Source organism: Ictalurus punctatus, chromosome 13, assembly GCF_001660625.3.
Source record: "Ictalurus punctatus breed USDA103 chromosome 13, Coco_2.0, whole genome shotgun sequence".
In the NCBI taxonomy this organism is placed as follows: Eukaryota; Metazoa; Chordata; class Actinopteri; order Siluriformes; family Ictaluridae; genus Ictalurus; species Ictalurus punctatus.
The window spans coordinates 5200559-5227884 of NC_030428.2; the positions used below are offsets into that span (position 1 = coordinate 5200559).

Here is a 27326-nt window from a genome sequence, read left to right on the forward strand (position 1 = left end):
CTGTCAGTGCGTCACGTAAAACTCCACGTGCATTTGGTGCTGCTTTTTCAGAACGAAAAAAACTAAAGCACTTTAATACAGAGAGGATTTGATCTGTGTCTGTGTCGTGCGGTAATTCACCTGTACGTGCACATCCTGGAAGAGGGCTTTCAGAATAGACACTGCTGAACCAGGAGGCAGCACTGCGCACTTCGCCTGGAAGATTGATATCGTTTACACTTACACATTTACAAATGAAACCAATCACAATCCAGGCACATTTTGGAGGCATCCTTTGTTCAAGGACCTAAATGTAAACAGTCCTGACATCTGAACTTCTAACATTCCTGTCAGTAATTCAGAACTTTAAATCACATCATAATTAGCTCCTGAGCCAAACACTAACCTGCATTTCCTCACTAATTTACCCATAAAATGAATCGATTATTTAATAGAAATAGAGTCACTCTGGTGCCGGTGTGCACGCTCGGGGCTTACCAGAGCGGTGAGTCCGTGCAGAACGTGTGGCGTGATAGCATAGTGATCTTTTAGCCGGTTCTCGTAGAACGTTACCAGGACCTTCACTGCAAAGAGGGTTCAGAAATTAATCGCAAAGCTCACCACTTCTTCTCTACGTAGTGATATTATATGTTATACTTTTCTTTTTTTTAACCCATTTAAAAAGTTACATTAAACCTCAGAACAAGCTGTGAATGGATACTCGCTCACAAGACCTTTTTTCAGCCTCGGCATTTGGCATTTGGTCAGTATTGCCGGAGCAGGATGTAGGGTGTGTGACGAAAGCTTACCTTCGCTCTCGGAAAGGCCGCTGTAGCATGTCTGCAGGACTTGCGAGAGGAGCTGCACCCCTCGGCTGCGTGTCTGAGTCTGAGAGCTTGTTAAACTTAACCTAAGCAGCAATAAAACAGCCGGTCAGACTACATGCCTTCAATTAGATGCAGAAAATGTTCTCTTCTGTTATAATATTAACCCACATTTTCATGGTCATTCAGTTTGTTCTGAAGCTGCTCCAGGGTTTGCGTACAGAGCAGCGTGTCCCGTGTGGTTCACCATATTGTCTGATTTACTTACTGTTTGCTTGTTTTACTGAAACTGAAGTGCTGCACTCTGACCTTATTTTATTCTACTTTCTGTAGTCGTCATGTCTGTACCCTGTACACTGGATTTTATGTACCTTATAAAACATATACAGTGGGTATAAAAAGTCTACACACCCCAAGGGTTTTATGCTGGAAAATCAAATGAAACCAAGATAAAATCATATGAGATATTTTCCCACTCAAAGAAAATGCATGTCAAAACAAAACAAAACAAAACAAAAATGACAAACTGGCTGCACAAGTGTGCACACCCTTTCATAACAGGGCACATGAGACTGCTCAGAATTAACCACATTCGTCATACTGAAACTCGTGTTCAAAAGTAATCATCATACACGTATCTTCATTTAAGTGTTTCTGATGAACCCCAAATAAAGATCAGCCGTTTCTGTAGGATTCTCTTGACATCATCTTGGTTTCATGAGACTGCTGACGCCAGGGTCCGCAAAAAGCTTACAAAGCATGTGCTGTATCTCACTTGTTCAAAAGTACCGATCAGGAGAGGGGAACAAAAGAACTTCCAAAACATTAGATGTCCCATGGAACACCGTGAAGGCTGTCGACAAGTGGAGAAAATGGAGCACCGCAGTGACATCACCAAGAACAGGATGTCCCTCCAAAATTGACAAGAAGAAAACTTATTCTTGTCCAGGGAGGCAGTCAAGAGACCTACAGCAACATTAAAGGATCTGCAGGAATATCTGGCAAGGTGAATTCCATGCAAGTAACAACAATCTCTCATTCTTCACGTCTGGGCTATGGGGTAATGGTGGCTAAATGGAAGCTCTCTCGCATAGAGAGAGAGAGATAGAGAGAAAAAAAAACATCCAAGCCTGCCTAAATCACCCCAAGCCATATAGCAAAATGTGTTATGGGCTGATGAGACCAAGGTAGAACATTTTGGGCACATTTCTAAAAACAAACAAAAACAAGACAGTTCATCACCCAAAGAACACCACACCCACAGTGAAGCATGGTGGTGGCAGCATTGTGCTATGCGGCTGCTTCTCTTCAGCTGGGACTGTCTCTAGTTAAGATAGATAGGTATCCATGATTTCCTTTATTTTGGCACAAAATGTGCAGGTCTCTTTTCGACAGCTGAAAATGAAGAAATATTTCACCTTCCAGCATGAAGAATATTAACGTTTTGTAATGGCCCAGTCAAAACCCAGATATAAACCCTATCGAAAACCTGTGGAATGGTTTGAAGATGGCTGTGCGCAGATCATCACCTCACAATTTGATAGAGCTGGAGAATTTCTGTCAGGAAGAGTGGAAATGTCGAATCTAAGCGACCTTTTGGTTTTATATGATCCGCCATGCCTACTTAGATCAAAAGATGCAGGCTATTTGACGGTACCTCGAATAGTGAAGGCTACAGCAGGGGGAAGAGCTTTCTCTTATAGAGCCCCACAGTTATGGAACAGTCTTCCTATTAGTGTTTGGGACTCAGACACAGTCTCAGTGTTTAAGTCTAAGCTTAAAACGTATTTGTTTACTCAAGCCTACCCTGACTAGATTCTGTTCTACTACTTCGCAGTCATAATTATCTTTTTTCTCCCTCTCTCCTTTCGCCGAGCCCCACACGAATTTATGGAGATACTAGAGATCCAGATCCTTTCTGCCTCTGGATGGAGCTCAAATCTTCTCTAATTCCAGACTGCTGGGACTACGGCTGCTCCTAACGCCATACAGACTTCATATAAATCCATAATGAACTTTTTTACAATATCTGTTGTTACCAAGATGAGGATGGGTTCCCTTCTGAGTCGGGTTCCTCTCAAGGTTCCTCTTAAAACATCTTAGGGAGTTTTTCCTTGCCACCGTCGCCACTCAGTGGCTTGCTCAGTTGGGATAAATTCACACCTTTAATATCTGAATGAATGAATGAATGAATGAATGCCTTTTATTGTCACTATACATATGTACAATGAAATTAAGAGCCACTCCTTTTTGTTCCGTGCAAACATATACATTCAATACACAAGAAGAATAAACAGATAATACACAGATAAATAAACAAGATAAATAAACAAAATAAATAAACAAGGTATACAATATATGCAAGATATATGCACGATAGATAGATATTAGGGTGGATGGCAGAGGTACTATGAAATGCACAGTTTGAGACAATATATACATATGCTGTGGATTCAGTACATGTGTTTGTTTATCATGGTAATAGCTTTTGGGAAGAAACTATTCTTAAATCTACTAGTCCTTGTTTTGATGCACCTGTAACGTCTCCCTGAGGGCAACAGATTGAACAGATCAAAGCCAGGGTAAGAACTGTCCTTAATGATAGTTTTTCCTCTGCTGAGGCAACGGGAAGTGTAAATATTCATCAGGGAGGGGAGAGGGCAGCCAATGATCTTCTGTGGTGCTCTTACTACCCTCTGAAGCCTCTCCCTGTCTGCTGCAGTGCAGCTACCATACCACACCGTGATACAGTATGTGAGCAAGCTCTCGACGGACGAGCGGTAGAAGATCAGCAGCAGATTGGAGTCCAGATTGTACTTCCTGAGAACCCTCAGGAAGTGTAGCCGCGTTTGAGCCTTCTTGATAACCGCTGTGATGTTGTCCGTCAGGAGATGTTAGCAGAGATAAGGACGCCAAGAAACCGGACGGTGTGGACCTTCTCCACACACTCACCATTAATGAAGAGGGGGGCCAGCTCCGTGTTGTGTTTTCTGAAGTCTACAATAAGTTCCTTGGTTTTCTTGGTGTTTAGAGTCAGGTTGTTCTTTGAACACCAGGCTGCCAAGTTTAGGACTTCCTCTCTGTAGGCTGCCTCCTCTCCTTTTGAGATAAGTCCGACCACTGTGGTGTCGTCAGCAAACTTGATAATATTATTGTTGTAGACTGGTCTACAGTCATATGTGTAGAGATAGTACAGGAGGGGGCTCAACACACAGCCCTGTGGAGAACCTGTGCTCAACGTGCGAGTGGAGGAGAGGTGGGGCCCGAGTCTCACTGTCTGGAACCGGTTGGTGAGAAAGTCCTTTATCCAGGCACACGTGAGGCGGGGGAGGCCAAGGGTGACCAATTTGGTGACGAGAATGTCCGGAATTATTGTATTAAAAGCCGAACTGTAATCCACAAAAAGCATCCGTACGTAGCTCTGTTGCTGCTCAAGATGTCTCAACACGTAGTGGACAGCTACGGCGATAGCATCCTCTGTGGATCTGTTTGCACGATAAGCAAATTGAAAAGGATCGAAATCTGGGGGGAGGTAGTCCTTGATGTGCTGAAGAACCAATCTCTCAAAGCACTTCATGATAACTGGAGTGAGGGCTACAGGACGATAATCATTCAGGCTAGTGGTGGGCGATTTTTTTGCCACTGGAATGATTGTGGCTGATTTTAGGCAGGACGGGATGACTGCTTGGGCCAGGGAGAGATTGAAAATTCTGGCAAAGATGTGGGCAAGCTGGTGGGCACATGATCTGAGCACGTTACCAGGTACACCATCTGGGCCAGCAGCCTTCCTGGGGTTCACTGCCAGAATCATCTGTCTAACATCGTGTTCCCTCACAGTAAGTAGAGTGGTGCAGGAACCAGAAGGGGATGGAGGCAGGGCTGGACTGGTACGGGGGCCAGATGGGGGTGGAGGTGGGGCTGGAGCAGATGAGTGCTGTTGTTGTGATGTTTCAAAGCGAGCGAAGAAGCAATTTAGCTCTTCTGCCAGAATCGCACTCAGGACTGTTGTCACCTCACGGCCTCTGTAGTTCGTGATGTTCTGTATACCCTGCCACACCTCCCGTTTATTTTTGCTGGACAGGTGGGACTCTATGCTCCTCTTATAGGCCGCCTTAGCTTCCTTAATACCGCCTTTCAGGTTGGCACGGGCAGCTCTGTACAGAGCTCTATTACCAGACCTGAAGGCAGCGTCGCGGGCTTTGAGTAGTGTGCGGACCTGTTTGGTCATCCATGGTTTCTGGTTTTGGAAAACCCGGATGTTTTTTTCCACAGTCACATTTCCGATACAGAACTTGATGTAGTCCAGTACCGTTCCTGTTAATGTTTCTAGCTCTTGATGTTCAAACAAATCCCAGTCTGTCTGTTCGAAGCAGTCCTGTAGTTTGCAGAATGCATCATCAGGCCAGGTGGTAACAGTCTTTATAGTGGTCGTGACACTGCGTCTGAGGGGGGTGTAGGCAGGGGAGAGCAGGAGGGAGAGATGGTCTGATTGGCCAAGGTGGGGGAGAGGTATGGCTCTATACGCGTGCTTGATGTTGGAGTAAACATGATCCAAAGTGTTCGCCCCTCTAGTAAAACACTTAACATGTTGATAGAATTTCGGGAGTACAGTCTTCAAGCTCGCCTTATTAAAGTCACCTGCAATTATGTGAACACCGTCGGGGTAAGCCCTCTGCTGCTCGTTTATGGTGTTCAACAGGAGAGAGAGCGCCGTGTTCACATTGGCATCAGGTGGAATATACACAGCCGTGATAATCACCACTGTTAGCTCTCTCGGTAGAAAAAAGGGCCGACATCGATATCTGTATACCATGTTGATATTTCTGTAAAGCTGCTTTGAGACAATGTCTATTGTAAAAAGCGCTATACAAATAAAATTGAATTGAATTGAATTGAATAGAACTGAATTGAATCAAGATGTGCAAGAAGATTCTTACCCAAAAAGACTAAGTGCTGTAATACAAGCAAAGGGTGCTTTAAAAAAAAAAAGTATTAGTTAAGGAGCATGAACACTTATGCAACTAGGTTATTTCTTCTTATGTTTCCATTTGTTTTTCACTCGGATTTTGTTAGTCGCTGTATTACACTAAAAGGTGGAAAAAGATCTCACATTGGTTCTTTTCTTTTTTTTTTTACCTCACAAAACCCCCACAATTTTAACAGGGGTGTGTAAACTTTTTATATCTACTGTAAGGCTTGACAGTTCATCCCATTATATACACGTATCAGGGTTCGCTTGAGCCTGTACTGCAGTTCAGCACAGTTTTGTGATTTTCATGCTCCTCATCCAGCTCATGGAAAGTCAACAAACTGTGCTGAACTAAGCTCCTCCCTCTTGTATATGTATGATTTTCATAGAAATTGACTAAAGCGGCTTCATTTCAGCATCTTTTAAGATTATTACTTGTCGTGCTGGACGAGATGGTCCTGGTAATATGCTGGCTGTCCGCCATGTCAGATAATACGATGAAGATCTCCTAACAACAACATGTTCTAACTGTGATTAAGGAAAATGAATACATTCTGCTTATCCAAATTATTCAACCCCCATTGCAAATCAGGTTTATTGGCAAAATGTACAGACTTTCAGCTGTTTGCAATGAATAAATCAAACCAAAGCGATTGAAAAACAGTTCAATGCTTCAAAGTGGTTTCCCCAAATTCAACTGAATAGGGTTAGGGTTATGGTTATATTGATTTCTCCAGTCTCAAACTCATTCAACCACTTCATGGCAAGCATCTTTAGTACTTAGTAGAGCACATTTTTGCTGTTATGACCTGCTGCAGTGTTCCTGAGGAATCTTAGCCCATTCCTCATGAGTAATGGCCTCCAGTTCAGTAATATTCTTGGGTTTTAACTATTTCAATTGCTCAGGTTCGATTTGTTCATTGCAAACAGCTGAAAGTCTGTAGGTTTAGACAATAAACTTGATTTGCAATGGGGGTTGAATCCTTTTGACTGCAACTGTACATAATCAATCAAGAGCGATCTGGGTGTGTGCAGAAACTGGGATTGAGTAAACAGAAACAAGCCCTGGGTATAATCTCCGTCATGACAGAGCTTGAAGACGTGCTCTGCGATTCAACAAGCCACGCTTCTTTTAACCTCACGTTTTGTTTACGTTTCACCGTTGCCGCCGTCCTATCGGTGGCTTTTAGCTGAGTGTTGTAGCAATGGTCCCATTCTGAGATCTTAAGCAAAATGTGCCAGAACTTTTTCTTCCGCCTTTGGGGGCCGTCAGCCGCCGGTGAGCGTGTCACGGGACCGCAAATCTCAACTCACGAGCAAAGAATATTCTTTAACGAGGTGCAATTTTAACGTGCGACAGGAAACACAGGGCAGGAAGTCGTACGGCGTAAACTCGGCTTATGGTGACCCCACAGTGCACAGCTTTGTACCGTTATTTTCATCCAAGTTGCTGCCGTATGTGTGTGTGTGAGTGAGTTTGTGTAATACATTACCCTAGTGCGTCAACCAGCTGAAGTATGGAGAACTGTCCAGCCTTGACACCTTCAAGAAAGATGAATATAAAGTGTAGGTGAGTGAACAGAATCCTAACTTGCTTCCCTCTGAACACAGTCCACTAGAAAGAGTGTATGAATTTTGGACCGCTTGTCCTGGATAACTTTTGCTCTCTAGGGTCCATGGGAACACTCATTGTACTCCAGAGGCTTTGAAATCATCCCTGATGTAGAAGTCAGTAAAGATGTTGTTAACAAGTACACTCATTTACATGGAGGAAGTCACTTAGGATTTGGCCCAATGTCTCAATGCATGTCCACTTAAAAGCCTGCTAATCTGCTAGCACACAGGAACAAACTACAGGCTTCCACATGCCATTGTTAATTTCATGACAATTCTTGGTTAGCACTAACCAAGTAGAAAGTAAGCAGTTTCTTCTCGTTCTGTATACAGGATGTGGTGAGACAGCTAGCATCATTCTACTCACGCTATCCAGACGTTGATATTTTTTCCCCTCCTCACCCGTATTCCAACAATCCAACCTCCTCTGCTGTGATTGGCCAGTTGTTCAGAGAAAGAAGCAGCCCACCAATTAAACAACAAGAACTCTTCATGTATGAATTTTCTAGCCAATCACAAGGCAGGGGCGGGATTAATCGGAATACGTGTGGAAAAAACAATATTCGTTTAGTCGTAAATTAAGGACCGCACACATGTAGATTTACCGTTCGTTCATAACAACAGCATTCATGATTCAGAGACGTATTACATACCTGTCGCGATATTTGCAGCCGAACTGTCAGCTTTTCCCGAGACAAATTCCTCCACCAGACCTAACAGTTCACTACTATCGGTAGCCATCGCGAAGCGCTTCCAACGTCTTCCTGGCGCATGCGCAGACGGTCTTTCGCGCAAGTAAATTACCTGATAATTACACACGATTATAACGACAACAAAATTACACTGTAAGTTCTTGTTATTTTACATGTCACGTTTTTTTTAGTATCGAGTTCGCGTAATTTATTTAAATATGAAAAAAATACCAAGTACGAGATACGGAATTGTCCAATCACTGACGGTTTTCGTGTGACGTTGGAGGCGACCAACGGAATACGCGCATGCGCACAAGGATGGTAAAGAACAGCTGAACCTGGCTGAACCAGTGCGATTAAGGGGATTCGAAGAAGAGCTAGAATTCGAACACCGGCCTGTGTTTGGTCTTTTCGCGCATTAATAAGATAAGTCGGAGTCTGACAACGCTGTTAAGTGTACTTCCCCCTGGAGAGTGTAGCTTAGAGACGGGGCAGGTTTAGCTAAAGCGAGCTTGTTTTCCAGCCAGAAATAACTCGCCTCTGTTCTCGCGCACACAAGTGGAGTCGGAGTGAAGTGAACTACTGCTTTTACCCCGCTGTCTTTATCCAAATATATACATCCTGGTCGTGTTTTATATTCTCTTTTCGTCAGGACGCGTTAAGTTACAGAACTTATCATTCTCCTCACTGGTTTGGTTTGTTTATTAGTTAGTTAGTTTGTGTAGCTAGCTAACTAACGGTTTAAAAACCCCCAAGCTGTGTTGCGCGAGGCAACCTGAGAAATTGAACGCAACTTCGACGAAAATAGTCCACTTCTAAGGTAGGACAATTTCAGTAACTTTATACCCAAATATTGTTTAGTAATATGATTCAGCAGTCCGAGGCATTGATGCTAGTTTTGCTGTGTGCCGCTGCTACAGCCGAGTCTGTGAAACAATAACAAATCATTTAAATCCCGACTCATTTCCTGAAGACACGCACTCGTCTAACTGCACTTCTCCAACCCCTGGGAAGCTCGAGTTAAACCGCTCGTCTTGCTCCTCGCAGGGTTTCACCACCTAGACAGCTCTTTAAAGTTGATCCGTGAACAAGTTAACAGCGCTGATGCTCTGGAGTAGGTGAAGAAGTCCTCCGTTAACGCTGCTGCTGCTTTCTGACACCTACACTACACACCGCAGAAATTCAAGGAAGTTCTGCGCAGAAGATATCGAACGGGTTTTAAAGTTGTGATCAGAGAGCGATGTGGATGCTGTACAACTGAGCACCATGGGAGGATGTGTCGGGAGAGAGCGCCCGGAGTCTCAAGGCTCGTCTCGCCGAGGAAGGGGCCAGAGAAAGCGTGGAGGTAAGATTTCTGCTTAGTTAAAGGTGCAGTAGGCGATTTTTAAATTATTATTATTTATTGTACAGATAACCTGGAAGATTAGTACAGCATGATTAAAAAAAAAAAAAAACAGTGGAGTGAGTCGACGAGAAAAGGTGCTTCTGTCCGGAATGCGTGTTTGTGTGTGTTTGTAGTGATGTGTCGTTCATTTTGAATGAATCTTTAATATGACTCAGGAAAACGAGTCAGAATCTTCAATATGACTCGGGAACAACGAGTCACCTCAGAGAGTGTTTTTGACCGCGCATGCGCTGTACCATCCCCATAGGTTCTGTACAGGAAACAGAAATGATTAGTTCTGGTCTCGAGTCTTCAGGTTCGAGTCGTTCGTTCATCACGTGATCGCCCCATGGGTTGAATGCAGTGGGGCTGTGACGTGATGAACGAACGACTCGAAGCGTGAACTGATCGTTTCTGTTTCCAGGGAACAGGTGTGACAAAAGAAAGATCGGATCGGGAGGTGAGGTGAACTAACAGACTGCATAGCCTGAAGACCTAATGCTAAACCTAAAGACCTATTAATGAATCACTTCTGTTTCTCATAATTCAGCCTTGGCTGCATTTGCCTATAGTTTCTTTTTTATTCCAAATGTGATCAACGTTTGCGTATTAGATGTGTTGGGGAATTTAACATGTAACATTTTAATTACATTCAGCTGAAATGAACGAAATGACTCGGAAAAAAAGATTCGTTCATTTTGCTGAACGAGATTCAGCGATCCGAGCTTCCCATCGCTATTTGGTTGCACTCTCTCTAGCTGCGTCCCAATTTGTCCTAAATAGTGTCCGAGATTAGAATTTGCGTGTCCCAAATCGTAGTATGTTGAAACGAGTATCCCAAAGGTATCCCGACTGGTCCACTATTTCTGGTAGATTTTCAAAGTGTGGATCCGTGGACACTTTTCCAGCTGATATCGCCCACAACGTTCTGTGATGGAGGAGCGTTGTGACCGTTTGCTTCGCTGAATTTAACCTGCAAACATGATGGACGAGCGTAACGAGACAGTGGAGCGTCTTCGGTATTCAAGTCTAAGAATTTAAGTACTGAATATAAATGAATAAATCAAGAGATTGGTCAATTATATTATGACGTATGAATGACATGTAACAACGTTCTTTTCCGTTACACAGCGTGTTTGTATGTCCCAGTATATATGTCTTTTATTTATTTATTTATTTATTTTGGCTACACACTCGTATGTCTGTAATTTTTCTTCACAGAAAGAGTACATGCTATTAGTAGATGCACCAAACGTCAGTCATTTTATAGACACTGTGCTCCACGGCCCACGAAAGATCCTGGGGGCAGAACTTTGGGAAAATGGGTGGGAATCATTCAAATCAAATCGTTGAACCTACCTAACCTTTTAGAGACCTAATCTTGAAGCAAATCAAAAACATCACATTTTACCTACTGCAGCTGTAAGACAGCTACTAAAGCACATAACATGACATCTACCACCTTTCAGAGCTGTTTATGATCAATAGTTTTACACAATTATGACATGTAACTGAGCAGTTAAAGGAAAGCTCCACCCTTACACACGCACACATTAAATATGTTTGCAGTGAATTATCGGTGACGTGTTTGGTGATCGTATGTTGGTGCTGTATTTGTATTATTTCCGTGAGTAGCTGGACGTTGCGAGCCGCTCCGATGTCAAAGGGGAACGTTGTTATTGCTGGAACAAAAAACAAGTTCAGTGATCACAAGCATAAGTGATAACAGCCAGGTTATACTGTCAGCTCCTAAAGCAAAAGAACGGGAGTGTCTTGTTTTCATCATCATATAAATGAGAAATCTAACACAGGAATTGTTGAGACAGCAAACATTGGACTCAAAGTCCCAGAATGCAGTGAAGTTATATGATGCAGAAAGCCTCGGCTGAGCTAGTTAGTGATGAAGATCAGAAGTAGAATGGCATTGATTTAGCATGAAAGTCTGAGTTGGACAGACTAATGGACTAAAGTGCTGCCGCATCGTTCTTTTTAGGTAGAGACTGCACCATTATCAGCAAGTAGGCAAACAGCATTGTGGGTAATGTAAGTGACTGTTAACTCAAGTGAAAATAGACCAACATGTTGATGAAAGAGGTTTAAAATAAAAACCGTAATCTCAGAATTTCATTGCAAAATAAATATTGAACGTCACTGAGGAGTTCAAGTTCTTTCTGAAGATTTCATAAGCAATTTACCGGGATGGGCTCCAGATCCACATCGACCCCTGACTAACCCCCCAACCGGGATTAAGCGCTTATTGAAGATGGCTGAATGAATGTACAGTTCGTTCAGGGTGGGGATTGTTGGGGGGTTTTTTGGCGGTAGCTCTAAAACATACCAGGGATTTGAGCTCGCAACCTTCCCTCCACCTAAATAGCACCTTAACCCAGAGCCTCGCTTAACTTGCAGTCTCATGTTGGCGTTTCTCTGCTCTAACACGTCTCGCCTCATCGATGGCATTCAGATGGATCTGTCGATGCACACGTTGATGAAACGTGAAGTGTTTCTATTCCAGCAGCAGCTTTTGGAAATGCCACTCTAACCCACTACCTGTTTACAATGCCAGCGTTTGCATAGGCGCAGGACAGTTTCTGAGTATCGGTAGTAAACGTTAGTTTGTGAAGTCCCGCTGTGTTCTTAATGCAAATTTAATAGGCCAGGCCAGCTTCATCATTACGCGTATATGTAGGCTGGAGGTGTAATGAAGCACTTTTACTATATCAGGTGCAGATCAGCATCTAGAGAGTGGCACGACCATACTGGAAGAATTACCAGAATAAGTTCAAACTGCATTAAGAGCAATAGACGTGATAATAAAAACAAGAGTGTGTAGGAGTCAGTAGCAGGACTGCAGCGTTCCAGTTAAAGTGCAGTGCAGATATTATTGATATGGAGTCGAATTCACACTGTAGAAAATACCACCAATGCAGTTTATAATAATGTAGAACCTGATATTCATCTTTGAATATCTCCTATTGAGTCATTCGCTAGGTCTGAAGCATGTCTGGTTTTAGTGGGGTTTTTGTTTGTTTGTTTTTAAGCAAATGATGTCATTAATATTCGCTCCTACTTTGTGATGTGCTTCATCATGTAGCATTGTGGAGCCATACCACTTTTCATATCCAAGATACGCTCATGGCGTGTAAGATCCCAAAGCCGTGTTTGATCTCCAGCATCGCTTCAGATCACTCGGCAGCCTGGGAAAACACTTCAAGATGTTTATCGTTTCATGCCGCGATTACACTGGAGGAATTTGTGTTGCGTTTACATTGTCGTACACCCCTCTTACACCCTACGCCCCCCCCCTTCCTTTTTTCTTTTTTCTACCTGAAAGGAAGGCACTGTTCATTCATTTGCGTCTACATCAGCAGAATTATTTTGGGTGTGAAATGACATACAGTTCACCTCCAGTTTACTGCGGATGTACTGTAAAATTGTCTTGTCCATACTAATGCTTATGTAGCTCAGTGTTCCTTGTTCCCATCTACAGACGTGTGTGTGTGTGTGTGTGTGTGTGTGTGTGGTTATGTATATTTATTTATCAGCATTAATAAGGTGCATTTTTGTATTATTGGCATGTACCAAGATGACATAATATTCACATTGAGACTGCTTTAGGTTAACAAGTCCACATTAAAGTGAGGTAGGATTTCATGGCTTTTATAGACACGTCATCTACGTGTTGTGTTATTACATGTAACATTCCTGTTTGTTTTTAAAGAATACCTGCTCTATTTTTACACGTGTGGGTGTTGCGTGACGTGTGAAGACACATGTATTGCAACAGTTCGTGGAATGAATTCTGCTTTGTAGTGCTAAAGATGTAGTCCGCACTAACAAGGGTCATTTTGGAAACTGTTTCTCAAAACTTTTCCTCTCTACACTGAGAGGTGAAAATGATACGTGGGGGGTATGGACATGTGCACAGGGTGTCTGACCTTTAACCTTTTAGGCTGGTCTGCCATTTTTGTTTGTTTTGACAACATGAACACACAACGCCCATTCTTGCAGGCCTCAGCATTGCTTGTGTATTAAAACAACACAAACTAATTTTGTTTAGTTAAAATGCTTAATGCCGACAATTCTGCCATCTTGTTTCCAGGAAGCTACTCCGGAATACCTGAACTTGTTCCTTATTCACCATGCAGTGCAGCCATTTTGTAGTGGCAGACGTCTCGGTGGACAAAATTGTATTCCCTGAACAGTGTTCTGTATTCTAGTTATTGCACTGTAAATCCAGTGTACAACCGACATACACGACTTTTGCACTCAGTGGTGTGTGTGTGTGTGTGTGTGTGTGTGTGTGTGTAGAGGAATGGATACCATACATAAATGTTATGTAGTATTTAATAAGGAAATAACAGTGTAAATTTGCTGTCCCCTCAAAATAACTCAACACACAGCCATTAATGTCTAAACTGCTGGCAACAAAAGTGAGTATACCCCTAAGTGAAAATGTCCAAATTGGGCCCAAAGTGTCAATATTTTGTGTGGCCACCATTATTTTCCAGCACTGCCTTAACCCTCTTGGGCATGGAGTTCACCAGAGTTTGTTGAAGAAAAAAGTTTCTGAAGGACAGTGGGCAGTTTAAATGCTCAGGACAAAAAGGGACTCATGACTAACTATCACTACATAAAAACAGTCGCTGGTCATCCAGGTAACAACACGCAGTGTTAAGAATCAAGCGTGTGTAAACTTTTGAATGGGGTAACTTTTATAAATTCAGCTGTTATCTTGACTTGTGGACTATATGTAAACATCTCTAAAGTGAAATAGCTTATTAAGGACAGTACTAAATAAAAAAACAAAGTTTTATTTTTATGATCTTTTATTTTGTTAACAGCATAATATTTAGCAGATTCTGCAAGGGGTATGAATAGGTGTGTGAGTGTGTATGTGATGTGCTCTGCGATGGACTGGCACCCTGTCCAGGGTGTACCCCGCCTTGTGCCCGATGCTTCCTGGGATAGGCTCCAGGTTTCCCCGCGACCCTGAAAAGGATCAGCGGTATATAAGATGGATGGATGGAGATTCTGCAAGGGGTATACAAACATTTGGGCGCAACTGTATATATTGATTGGACAAACAGTTGTGTTGAAAATTTTATTTAAACCGCAAGCATATAACGACACACCTGAACTAAACTAAACATTTTAAGCAACAGAGTGGAGCATTTTAGATATAAACGTAGTGATGTACAAGCACAAACTTGTCGTGCTTACGTGCTACACATGCTCCGCTTTGTAAAGTTTGCAGGTTATGATCTTCTTCACTGTATTTAAGATAAAATGCTCCCTTGCCTTGGAGGACTTGGGTCACACACTTTTTTTTTCTTTTCTTTTCGCTGTCACTTACGCCTCTGTCTGATGGTGATTTGAGGTCATGTTGGGCATAAAAGGTGAGTTTGACATGAAGAGTAAACTGAAAGTTAGCGGCGTCACATTGCGTGAGCTTGGCGACATGCACCATCGAGCTTATACTTCCGGTTCATAAACAAAACTATAGTGGTATGTTTAAGACGATACCACCCTTCTAATATTCATAGACTAGACCAGGGGTTCCCAAACTTTTCCAGGGCAAGGCCTCCCAAATGGCATTAAAATTTGACCGAGGCCCCCCTTTGCAAGATATCTTTAAAAATACAGACTTCTGAATATATCCCCCTTTTTTAATTAGTAATAGTTGCATCTTACATCTTACATAACATTACATTACATTAGGAATTGATTGTGTGTGTGTGGTTGTTTGAGCGTGAGAAAGAGAAAACATACATTTTATTTATTTTTCACACCAAATTGTTGAGGCCCCCCCGGGCGCCCCCTGGTGGCCCCCACTTTGAGAACCACTGGACTAGACGGTAGAGTACATGGAGCATAGTGTAAGTGTACAGTACGTGATTTGGGACACAAGTTGAGTATGTATTTGCCAGTGCGTGTTTTCGGAACAGAAGTAACGCGCAGACCAACTAATAATGATAATGACATTGACCTCGATTTTCATAACCGATTTTTATTGATTGCATCGATTAGTTGTTGCAGCTCTAGTTTGAGTTGTTTATATAATGTTGAGTCATGGTGATGTGTAAGCAGAGCACTCGGTACCAAGTTTTACCTGAATTCAGTGCGACGTCTCCCTCACTGCCGCCCTCTATACAGAACAGTCTATATCAGGAGCCTATATATCATATGTCTGTATATCAGAATGTCCAGTTACATCAAATTCCTTGCTTATGAACGTCTGCATAAACCGCCAACATGACTGAATGGTGATATCAGTTAGCCTACCTGTTAATGCTTAACCGTGCCTGAAAAGTTTATGGCTATAATTTTACGGGCAATCTGAAGTGATTGTTTTGCATTGGTGTGTCACGTTATCACTTTTGACCAGATAGATGAAGAGCTGCTTTCAGCATGAAGCAGAGATTTAAACACACAATTCTCTGTATGTTATACTGGAAAATATCATCACTTCACTAATGAGACCAGAGAGCGAAAAATATATATATTTAATAATAATGACTTGCAATTGCACGAAATTGTTTTGCGCAGCCTTTTCACGGTGATGTTTGTTAGTAAATGAGACCGTTTAGCTGTACTCACGTTCGATGCACGTGAAATGAAGAGGGTTTTGGCTGAATGCATGTGGTGATGACGTCACATGACGTTTCTTGGCCCAAATCTGTGGTAATTTCGAACAATTGCATTCTCCTCCGAATATCGCGGCGTTTGCTTGGCTTTGCTTTGCTTGACCTGGAGCGACCGATTTTTATATTTTTGGCTGTATTAGAGTATCTGCTCCTGAAGCTGTACTGGTTCATGTTTTTAAAAATCTGGAGTTCCTGGTCTATGGGCAGGTTTCTTCATACGCTGATCTACTCTGGTGCAATATCCTGTTTAGTGCTCTACTCAGTTCCATTGAAACACTCTACTGCGTCCACACCCAGACCTCAGTCCACCAGTCGACGACCCGTGGTCTCTATAGTAAGTAGTAAACAAGTGAGTGAGGGACGACTCGAGTTTTCCGCCGTCCACACTAACATTTTACAGCTTGGTCAGAAATGAGATCAGTTTCATTGGTGCGTGGATTCAAAAAAAGATGGCTGATTTTCTTGTGGACGGAAACTCAAAACAGATAAAGGACACATTGGCATATTTACCTGTGCGGACTAGGCCAAAATCTACCACATGATTTGTACACGTAAAGGATTTAAAAGCTTGATTGCAGGGTCGGAATGCAGTTGAACAAAGAATGGAGGTGATCCTTTCATGGAGCAGTTTGTAATTATGGGGTCTCCTTCAGGTGTTATTGATAGCAGTGCCATAATAACATAAACACACATCTCTGTATGAGCACTGTTGAGCAGTTTCTGAATACACAGCACGTATCTTGGATACACTAGGGTACATAGCCAGTTAATGAAGATTTAGTGCTGGTTATTAGATGATAGTACGTCTATAGAATTAACATGTATACCTTCTGCAGTGCATCCAGGCGTGATACACCCTCATGGAAGTTGTGATGCACAAACCACTAACAGTGGGTTATCTTTAATTACAACATGGTGTGTGTGTGTGTGTGTGTGTGTGTGTGTGTGTGTGTGTGTGTGCGCGCGCACTGTTACAAGATAAGATAAACAATTGTGAAAGGCTTGTCATGAGACTATATAAGATGATGGTGATATGCCCTTGCTTCATAATGCTTACTTCCTTCTCTTTTTTGTGAAGTGAAGTGTGGAGAACTGGTATGGTGCATTCAGAACAATGATCTGTGCATGGTTTGGCAGCACAGTGGTGAAATGAGCAGGTTTATACGCTTTATAGCAAGAGACTCCTGAGATCAGTTCAGAGACCTGCAAGCGTTCATCCGGCCTGTTCTGCTTTTGAAGGCGTCTCAGTGCTTGGCGATTTTATTGGTTTCATCTCAATAAACCAGGCTGAATTATGTTGAAGGTTTTTAATCAACGGATATAATCTTCTAAAGCCGGTTTTAGACTGAGATTTCAGCCGACTGTTTGAGATGACCAGTAAAATCTAATTCTCTAACGAACATTGCGATAAAATGTTCCCTATCAGATTGTATGACCAAGATCCACGATTAAAGAAAATGACAGTTTTGCTTATGTCATCACCAAACAATTTTTCCGTTTTTCCTTCTTCTGGGTCGTTCGTGCATGTGCCAGAGTTTCTCATTAGCACAGTATCTCAAGAGCAATGGTTGAATGTTTGTAGGATTTTATATTGAACTATGACTGTAAACAGCAGATGCATTGATTAGATTTTGGAATTGAACCAAACCGGATCAAGGTCGCAGCAAGGGCAAATGTATGAAATGGTCTTCCTGCAATAGCATTCCTCCTGTTTGAAATTAATTTTTATTTTTATAAACACGGTCAGTAAGTGTGCATTATTTTCGTATAACGGTACAGGTAGTTCCGGCCGTAACGTGACTGATTTTACATGAAGGTTAATGTTAATGCACTCATTCTCATATGTTACTGTTTCTACAGTCCCCTACGAAAGTATTGGAAGAGCAAGGGCAATTCTGTTGTTTTTGCTATATGATGAAGACAATTGGGTTTGAGATCAAAAGATGCATATGAGATGATGGGTCAGGGTTTCAGTTTTCATTTCCTGATCTTTACATTTAGAAGTGTTAAACAATTTCGAATATTGGACATTTGGTGGCATTTTCAGGTGAGCAAAATTATAAGAACATAGTCTTGCAGAAAATTCAAGTAACGAACACTTAATATTTGGTTGCGTATCCCTTATTTGCAAGAACTGCATCAAGCCTGAGACCCACTGACATCACCAAATTGTTGGTTTATTCATGTATGATGCTTTTCCTGGCTTTTCCTGCAGCTTGGCCTTTCCATCACTTTGCTAGAGGTTAATCTTGGTTCTAGACCTTTTGTCGCTCATCTCTGTATTTCTTTGCGAATTCCAGTGTAGCTTTCTGACTCTTTCTGCTTATGAGTGGTTTTCATCTTGTGGTATAGTCTCGATATTTCTGCTCTTGAAGTTTTTTCAAGCGGTGGATTGTGATAACTGTTGTTTTGGGGGTTTTCTTCACATCTCTCACAATGTTTCTGTCATCAACTGCTGTTGTTTTCCTTGGCTGATCTATTCCGTGTCTGGTTATCAGTGACCAGTGGTTTCTTTTTCCCCAGGACATTCCAAATTGTTGTATTGGTTATGCCCAGTGCTTGTGCAAGGGTTCTGATCGACTTTTGCCTCTTTTCTCAGCTTCAAAACGGCTTGTTTTTCTCCTGGTTGTCATGTAGGTTCATCCTTTTTAGCAACGAATACAGTCTTCACAGGTGAACTAAGAGTAGGCATTCAGAGCTCTTAATTGTTTAAACAGTCCATTTAACAGGGCATGCTTGGGCAACAAGAAACACTATTGTCATGTGTTCCAATATTTTTCATCACTTGAAAATATGGTTGCTATAAAACCTCACCACGTTCCAAGTTGTTTAACACGTCTAGACTAGATGTAAATATCAGGAAACGAGCGCTGAAATTCCGATCGATTGTCTCCTATTCATCTTTTGATCTCGAACTCAAATGTCTTCAACGTATAGAGAAAAAAGAGTTGGCCTTGCTGTTCCACTACTTTTGGAGGGGTCTGTATAGTAACAGCTCATGCACAGGGACTTGTTGTAAGCACTTTGTAACCGTTCGCGCTCAGGAAAGTCTTCGGGAAAGAGGAGATTACAGTTTCCGGTTTCTCAGTAAATCAACAGGCTGCGGTTTCGATAGCTCGAGAGACTGGCGAAGGAATGACACAGCTATAATGTAGGCGAGAACAGGAACTAACTTCTCCTGGATGCTCCACAACCTTAAATGTAACTATAAGCCTTAAAATGCGTGATGTTTTGTACGTTAATAAAATAAAATATTGTAATCTTTGTCAAATCTCTGTGGTTTAAGTGGAATAACACTCTCCAGACCGTGCTGATAGATGAAAATAATGGACTCCAATTGTGTATCTTTATAACAATGTGGTCTGTCATGTGTATTTTTAATTTACATAGAATATTAATACCCAATTAATAGCCAAGAAACTACTAAAAGTGGCCCAGGAGCAGATATATGTGTGTGTGTGTGTGTGTGTGTGTGTGTAATCTAATATATTACTCTTCTTAAAAACTACCAGGATCTATGAATATACAAGCAATTGTGTTAATGCTCTCTCTTGCCATCTCACTGTAATCTCTGATATAGTGTTGATTCCAGGAGCTGAGCTGAGCACATTATGTTTCAGGAGAAGTCCTTTTTAATATTGAACCTTGTCTGTTAAATTCGAACTAAAACACTGCTCTTGACCATGTCACACGTCGAGGACACTTTGGAGTTCTTTGCCCTCCCTTGTTTAACCAGCCCACTGCACTGATATTTGTATGTTACTGTGGTTATTTGTCTGCTTTTTCTTCCTCTCTCGTGATTAATGAGTCATTCCATATTGAGCAACTGGAGTAAGGTTAATACTATATTGTTAGGACCTGCATTGAGTTTCCTTGTGGAGGTCTTGTTGGTTTTGGCACTTCGTGCTAACGACGTCTTTTTACCTCCTGTCAGGCAGTAGTGCGAAACGAGGCAGCAGGGCAAATCCTGATTACGTGGCTGCACCTAAGCCATGCACACTATAAATAATTTGTTTGGATGAAAGGTGACCTTTTTAAAACCGTTTCTTACAGTCGGTTGTTCCTCCTTTGGCCACCGAACATAACAGCATGTTTTCAGAAACTCTCTGTCCGTGCACACACACTGGGGTGTGTTCTTTATATTTTATTCCTTGACATCGATGCAGCTTGTGCAGTCTTGATGGTCTGTTATCAGCTGCCCTGCCTGTTGTTTTTGTTAACGAGAAGCAGGTGAAATATGGTGGAGGCTAGTGGTGGGTGTTGAACTGATAGATGTTTTCAGATACTTTTTCCACAGTGCTTGAGCAAATATCATGTATTTGCCACAGCAAAACAGCAACATAGTGTGGGCCCCATGAGCAGAAAGCAGTTATAGTCTTTGTGTGCGTAACATGCCAGTCGGAAACTGTGGTTTCAGTGCATCTGCTCACGCAACGTCATTTTACACACACACAACCAGACACCAGTGCAGATTTCTGAAGTGCAAATTGGGCAACATGTTATATCCGTTTGAAACTGGCTTGGTGTTCACTCGAGGACAGCTGGGGATGGGGGTGTAGATTTGGTGGAACATGACATGGTATTATTGGTCATTTATTTTCCCCCTGCCTGCTTATTCCTAGTGATGCACTCACATACTGAATTGTTTAGACGTGGAGGAACATTTATTTACACATTGCTTCAAGCACTATATGACCAGCGATATGAAGTTTTAATTCTCTTTGCAAAACTCTTCTGTAACATTTACATCCAGACAATCTTATTTTATTTTTTTATAGCTCTAATTCCCATAATGCTCTGCTGTGTGGCGCTGTTCAGCTACATTCACACATTCAGCCCTTTTATCGCTGCAAGTCACCAGTCGCTGTAGTATAAAGTCACCAGTAGGCATGCCATAACATTTACCACTGGGTGGTGCAACTAGCATTCCACTTTTGACAACAAATCAGTTTTCTAAAATGAAACAGTGTAGCGAGAGTGTTTTGTATATAAAATTCACCTGTGTGTGTGTGTGTGTGTGTGTGTGTGTGTGTGTGTGTGTGTGTGTGTGTGTGTGTGTGTGTGTGTGTGTGTGTGTATATACGTGATATCCTGCGAGATGACGGAGGAGCAGTGTGTGCGCTTCACCATTGCGGCCATCTATCTGCAGTGAAAGTGCACGATTCTGACTGTCTGGATCCAACGAAACAATTCAGACTCGCAGGCAGCAGGGCGGATCATGTCTCGCGTGCGCTCTCCCGTCTTCACTCCCGTTGGTAGTCGCTTCACCAAGTCGCTCCAAATCTGCATAAAGTTCAACTTTTTTCAAACTTTGTCACGTCTCTGGACACGCCCACATCTAGTCACCAACGCTCACTGTCGCTCATGTCGCCGGAAGTCGCGAGCTCACCCCAGTCACTTTGTTACTGTCCAAAGTTTTGGGAATATCTTTTCAGCCATTCCTGGTAGATGCCTTTTTTTTTTCCCCATGGTATTTTTCTAATAAAGTAACCAGAATCCACATGCTGCTTGAACTGTTGTGCTGTAATCTTGGATTATTTTCAGCCAGAGTACAAGTTTAAAATGCTTTTAAAATGCTCAAGAAAACAATTACCGAGAACGGAGACCGGAACAGTGTGTGTTTATATGTCTAGGACATCCATGGTCACCTGGGTCACATTCCACTTTCTCTCCGAGGCGTTTTATTTAACAATTGGAGCAGCACTATGATTTTTTATTTTTTTTCCTTTACTTTAGGAAAGTGTCTTTCTCCAACTGCTCTCAGCTTCCTCTAGTTCATAAAAGCAAATCCCGCTCTGTGGGTAAGCAGATCATATGTCTCATAAGCGAAGATAAGTGTTTTTGTCTAGGTGACAGATTTTCTGCGATTATGTTATCTTACTCACCATTGTGGTGGAGTTAGGATGTGTTCTGCTCCCATTGTCGATTCAAAACAGGGGTTTTCTTGTGGTTGGCTGTGAATGTCGGCCATATTACGTGTACGCGTTATTGTGAGCATAATGGCTTTTGCAGGCGGTGTTTACCCTAAATGCACAGTTAAAGTGGGTGCGTCCATAACGTGCTCAAATAAACAACTGGAGTTCATGACATTTAATAATGCATGTGTCTTTATGTGCCATGGACTGATCAGATGGAAATCTAGTGCTTCTTTTCAGTCTACACTTCCTGTTGTATTGCGAATACAACACAACTAAATGAGAGATTTGACACCTTGGATCCTTTGTGCCCGAGTAATCATTTTGTAGTTGAGTAGGCTCGACATGGCAGAGAAATCTTGGTTCTTTTCCCTCAGCGTTGGTATCTTAAGTTGTAACTTGATCTCCACTCTCTTCACCCTGTTTGCAATTCATCTCACAGTGTAAGCTTAATATTAGTGTACACTAAGCACTGCAACTGGAAAAACGCTATCTTTTAAAATGTCAAGTGCGTTTTTGTGTATTCAGTCTGCTGAATCGAACGTTTCTAATCTTATGGGGAGTGTTATGATTTTATACGTAATTTTATACGTAAAGGAAAAGTAATTGCGGAACTGATCAAGGCTCATATGCTGCTTCTGTTAAGCTTTGTGAAGTGGTGATTTATATAAGTTGTAATAACATCATTTCCCACCTCGGGCACAGGGAAACTGGGAAAGTGTGTATTTTGTTGGCTCTGTCAGAGCACGTAAAGCTCATAAAAAGCTACTTTAACCGCACTTTTACAGTTACAGGCCCGAGTGATTATTGCTTCTGTTCTACTGTAGTGAACTTTTCATAGACAATGGTAGCTATGCAACAAGCTAGCCGGCTGATGTTAGTGATCACTGTAGTGTCGATTTACCTTTTCAAAACCGTGATTAGTATAGATTTAACCACGTACTGTGTCTGTATATTAACTGATCTAAAGCCAATACTGCTGGAACCTAATGTAAACATACAGAAGGGGGACTTTACGCTGTTCGCAGTGTGAGCGGCCATGTTGGTCTGACGTCACTCCTGGTGGTTGAGAAGACTATGCCAGAAACAGCGCTCATGATACCCAGGCAGATTATCAACACATTGACATGCTTGTTAAATCAACATCTCTTTCCAGAAAACTTCACCCAATCAATACAAAAAATACATCTGTTAACAGTGTTCGATTACAGTACCTGTGAACGTGCTGCTGCTGTAAATGAATCAAGACCATTTAATAAATCTGGTTGGAGTATTCATCATCGCTGGGGTTGACATAGCCATATTACTGTATAGTGAAGAAAGGTAACTTTTATACTGATCACAGCTGTTAATGAGTAATGTGTAACTTTTTAAACAATTATACTCACCGTTTAGTGTCTTTCTTCCCCTCCTTTCTTTTGCTCTACATGGCATAACACATTTCCACTTGCTTGGATGGTCGTAGTTTCCTTAATAGAAAAACAAGAGATATCTCTGAAAGGTGTTAGTGAAAACCCTTCCAGATTTGTCCTTCAATAGAGAGTACGATGTGTAGAGGGCTGTAGAATTGGACCGTTAGAATTGGACCGAGAAAAATCTGCTGTGTGCAATTAAGGAGAAAAAAAAAGAAAAAGGATTTAACCATACAAAGAATAGAGCGCTGCATGGATGACACATTTTTGTAAGCCAACCGGGAAGATTTTTCCATTGTCTTTTGGATTACTGCAGAAAATAAGCTCTGTGACCAACAAAAGATTGATTCTTACATGTGTTGTTCATCGAGATAATCTTCACAAACGAACACTGATTTTATGCATTTTGAAGCCTGAATACAATCCCCAGGAAAAAAAAAAAAGCTAAAGTTTATAAATGAACGACACCGCAGTCGCATGATTTCAAGGTTCACTGCCACGAAGCTTCCGACAACTCTTTCAACCTTAATTTAAAAAGTAGAGGAGTTTTCCTGTTCAGCGTGGTGCTGTTTAATGTTCTTGACAACCTCTGTAGTCCCATTTAGCCACTTGTTAGCAACCGCCTTTGTTAACCGCGTACCTTATTTCACGCATTTAACCAAAACCCCATTCAAAAAACCCATTGACTTCGACCCATTGCCTGCTAGACAGATTAATTTGAGTTTTTCAAGATGTGCTGATCTCCTGGGGGTTTTCACACTCCAGGAAACGCCTGGTTTGAGCTGACAGGAATGTATGTAACTCAGATAATCACTCTTTGCCATCGTGGTTAGCAGAAAAGCAGATTGCACAACACATCAGACGTTGAGGCAGACAACATTGAGGCCTAATGCAGTTGGGCTTCAACAGCAGAAGACCACAAAGGATTCCTCTCATTTCAGCCAAGAACAGGAGCACATCTGCCTCAGGGTTCAAGGTCCAGGCATGAAAGAAGTCAAACTACACAACAAAGCACCCCTTTCCCCTTAGTTTAGTTTATAAATTATAGTTTGTTTTAGCCATATAGCTAACGTTTGTTCATTCCGCATGTTACAGTAGCTAAAAGCCTGTATCTTGTTTATGGGAAGAGGGGTTACTCTTCCGTATAATACTCTGTAAATGTGTTTTACATGATGATATTGTTTGCTTCTGTGAGGTGGCGGCGTATTCATCAGATACATCGTTTTAATTCATGTGTTGTCTCACCCAGCCCGTAACGAACCTCTGAAGAAGGATAAGCCCAGGTGGAAGAGCGAATACCCCATGACAGAAGGCCAGCTGCGCAGCAAGAGGGATGAGTTCTGGGACACGGCACCGGCTTTTGAGGGCCGCAAGGAAATTTGGGATGCCTTAAAAGCGGCTGCTGTGGCCCTGGAATGCAACGACCATGACCTAGCTCAGGCTATACTGGATGGAGCCAGCATCACACTACCACACGGTGAGAGAAATCCAGCCAGTAACAGCTATTTTTATCTGCTTCTTTGGTTTCCTTTTAACGCAAATTTTGAACGTTTTTAAAGTTCATTAATAATCCTGTACAATTCGGTTCACTGAACTGAAGAAACGAATCATGCTGCATTCTTGGTACCGTTGAAGTGTTGATTCGTAGGTTGTAATGATGTCATTTCCCACCTCAGCACTTTCAACACTTTCAAGCTTAACCAGCTAATGAGTTACATGAGTAATTTTGATGATTACCTTCTCACCCTTTTTACCCTTCCCTGGGTCAGTGTTCTAGATTTAACCAAATGCTGTGTCTGTATATTAACCCAGAACTGTTATAAACGAATTGAAACGTATAGAAGTGAACTTTATCAAACGCAGCACTTCAGTCTCTTTCAGCGAGTGTCTGAGTAACGATCACTTAGCAACTTGTAAGTTGTACTGCTAGGCTACGATATTAGTGATTCTTTTCAGATAAGTTCAGTCTGTGCCACATCTATGCTCTGTGAAAATGTTAGCATTTTTTACGCAGTATGGATTTCAGTTTCCATCTTTCGCCTCTAGGATCCCTGACCGAGTGCTACGATGAACTGGGCAATCGCTACCAGCTACCCGTCTACTGCCTGGCACCACCTGTCAACCTGATCACTGAGAGGAGTGAAGAGGAATCTGTGTCGGAAAACGCAGACGCACAAACGGCCCCCAAGAAGGAGTTCCAGCTCAAGGTGCGCCTCTCGACAGGCATGGATGTACGTCTCAGCGCCAGCATGGCTGATCCAGTGGGCCTGCTGAAAAAGCAGCTGCAGGCCCAAGAGGGCATCGAAGTGGCACGTCAGCGCTGGTTCTTCTCCGGCAAACTACTCACGGACAAGACGCGCCTTCAGGACACCAAGATCCAGAAAGACTTTGTCGTCCAGGTCATTGTGAACCCGTCCGACTAATAAAGCCAGACAGGAAGGAATGGCGCAGAGAACACGGGAAGCGTGGATGGCTGTTCTTCTGTGCTTTCTTTTTTTTCCAGGGAAATAAAAATCACTGAAAAGCAACAATAAGAAGAAAGAGACAGCCAGCATACGATGCTTCCTGTGCACTCCGCTACATGAAAAGCATGTTTTCTCTGCCCATCTCGTCTTTTTGCTTTTACTTAGGAAAATGTTAGTTAAGAAGAAAGACGAAAGAGGGAAGACGGACGTCATGTGCTGCTTTAATCCTCTATTACGTAAATGTCATTGTTTCGATTCTGACCATCACTGTACCTTGCTGGACCCATGAGCTGGTTCTTTTTCATGTGGACAGACTTGCTGACGATGAAGCCCAGTGAAAGTAAAAGTGAATTTGGGACCTCCACTTCAGAGCCTCATTGGAACTGACCTGATGAAAAGTGATTGTTGAGAGAAAGGGTAAACTGGCTATTGATCTGAAAGAGTGATGTCTATGCTTGCTTGAGCAAAGTGCCAATATAAGTGGGGCTTTAAAAAATAAAAAATAAAAAAAAAGACGCCCATAATCTTTTGACTGTGATTCTAGAAAGGCCTAATGTTCATAGGATTGAGTCGACCCATACCTCAGCGCTCCTGCTCCAGATGATATCTCAAGGCTTTTATTTCTTCTTTCAATGTACTTGCATTTCTGTTTTTTTAGAATACAGGAACGTGAGCTTCATTTGCACACTTACTTGTTCGTGTAAGCGTCTACGTGTATTGTGCGCCTTTTACAGGACAAAAAAAAAAATTCTTATATGCTGATTTGTTCTTGATGTGTGCCTGTGTGTTGGCTCTAAGGCCAACATCTTCAATATAAAATCTCTTGTTTGTTCGTTTGTCTTTTTAAAAAGTGGCTGGCCCCACAAATGTTGACATTTCAAACTTGTATCCCATTCGAAATTCTGAGCAAAGGCACAACTTTTCTATGCAATTTCTGTTTGTAAAAACTATAAAGATAACCATTTCAGTTCACTAGATTGCCTAGACAGCCTCTTGTAGGCTGTGTGTATGTCTCTACTTGATGCATAGATATATATTTTAATGTATGCTTTGTGAAAAAGGATCAGGTTATTAAATGTGAGTATAAATGCAGTCTGCAACACTCAATAAATAGATTTATGAATGGGTTTCTCATAATGTAATATATCCTAGTGGCTGATGAGCAGTAAAGGCTTTATTAACATAATAAAACATTATTACAATGTGCATTGTTGAGTTGCGCATATGTTGGCTTGACCTTTCTGTTTACTGGTACAGCCAGGATAGATAAATAAAATGACTGCATTTGGGAAGCTCCGGTTTGGCCTTATATCTACTAGATGTTGTCATTGGATACTAATGTAAATGAGCATAAAAGTAGTTCCCTAGAAAAACCAGCAGTGTAGAGGTGTGGGATGGAACGCCTAGGTGTGGACGCATCCTGAG

At 42.0% G+C, this 27326-nt stretch overlaps 2 protein-coding genes across 3 annotated transcripts in view; one reads left to right on the forward strand and one right to left on the reverse strand.

Annotated features, from left to right (window-relative positions):
• Positions 1-8243, reverse strand: part of mms19 (MMS19 homolog, cytosolic iron-sulfur assembly component) — a 28318-nt gene extending 20075 nt beyond the window's left edge. The window contains exons 1-5 of the mRNA XM_017483584.3: positions 8040-8243; positions 7266-7314; positions 789-889; positions 478-563; positions 121-195 (exon numbers count right to left, since the gene is read on the reverse strand). Of these exons, the coding sequence (XP_017339073.2) occupies positions 121-195; positions 478-563; positions 789-889; positions 7266-7314; positions 8040-8127 (399 nt within the window). The 5' untranslated portion in view covers positions 8128-8243. The remainder of the gene's footprint in view (positions 1-120; positions 196-477; positions 564-788; positions 890-7265; positions 7315-8039) is intronic.
• A 170-nt stretch (positions 8244-8413) lies between these two features.
• On the forward strand, positions 8414-27107 carry ubtd1b (ubiquitin domain containing 1b). Of its 2 annotated transcripts, none has more exons than XM_047159620.2 (4): positions 8414-8898; positions 9052-9423; positions 24686-24913; positions 25483-27107. In XM_047159620.2, the coding sequence occupies exons 2-4, from the start codon at positions 9345-9347 to the stop codon at positions 25857-25859; spliced, it is 684 nt and encodes a 227-aa protein (XP_047015576.2). In that variant the 5' UTR covers positions 8414-8898; positions 9052-9344; the 3' UTR covers positions 25860-27107. The 2 variants fall into 2 exon arrangements, with proteins under 2 accessions (XP_047015576.2, XP_017339075.2); XM_017483586.3 differs by having other exon boundaries at positions 9126-9423.
• The last annotated feature ends 219 nt before the right edge of the window (positions 27108-27326 follow it).

Coding starts and splice junctions, on each gene's coding strand:
- ubtd1b (XM_047159620.2), top strand. CDS start 9,345: ATGGGAGGATGTGTCGGGAGAGAGCGCCCGGAGTCTCAAGGCTCGTCT. Junction 9,424..24,685: donor GGGCCAGAGAAAGCGTGGAG/GTAAGATTTCTG, acceptor TGTCTCACCCAG/CCCGTAACGAACCTCTGAAG. Junction 24,914..25,482: donor CAGCATCACACTACCACACG/GTGAGAGAAATC, acceptor TTTCGCCTCTAG/GATCCCTGACCGAGTGCTAC.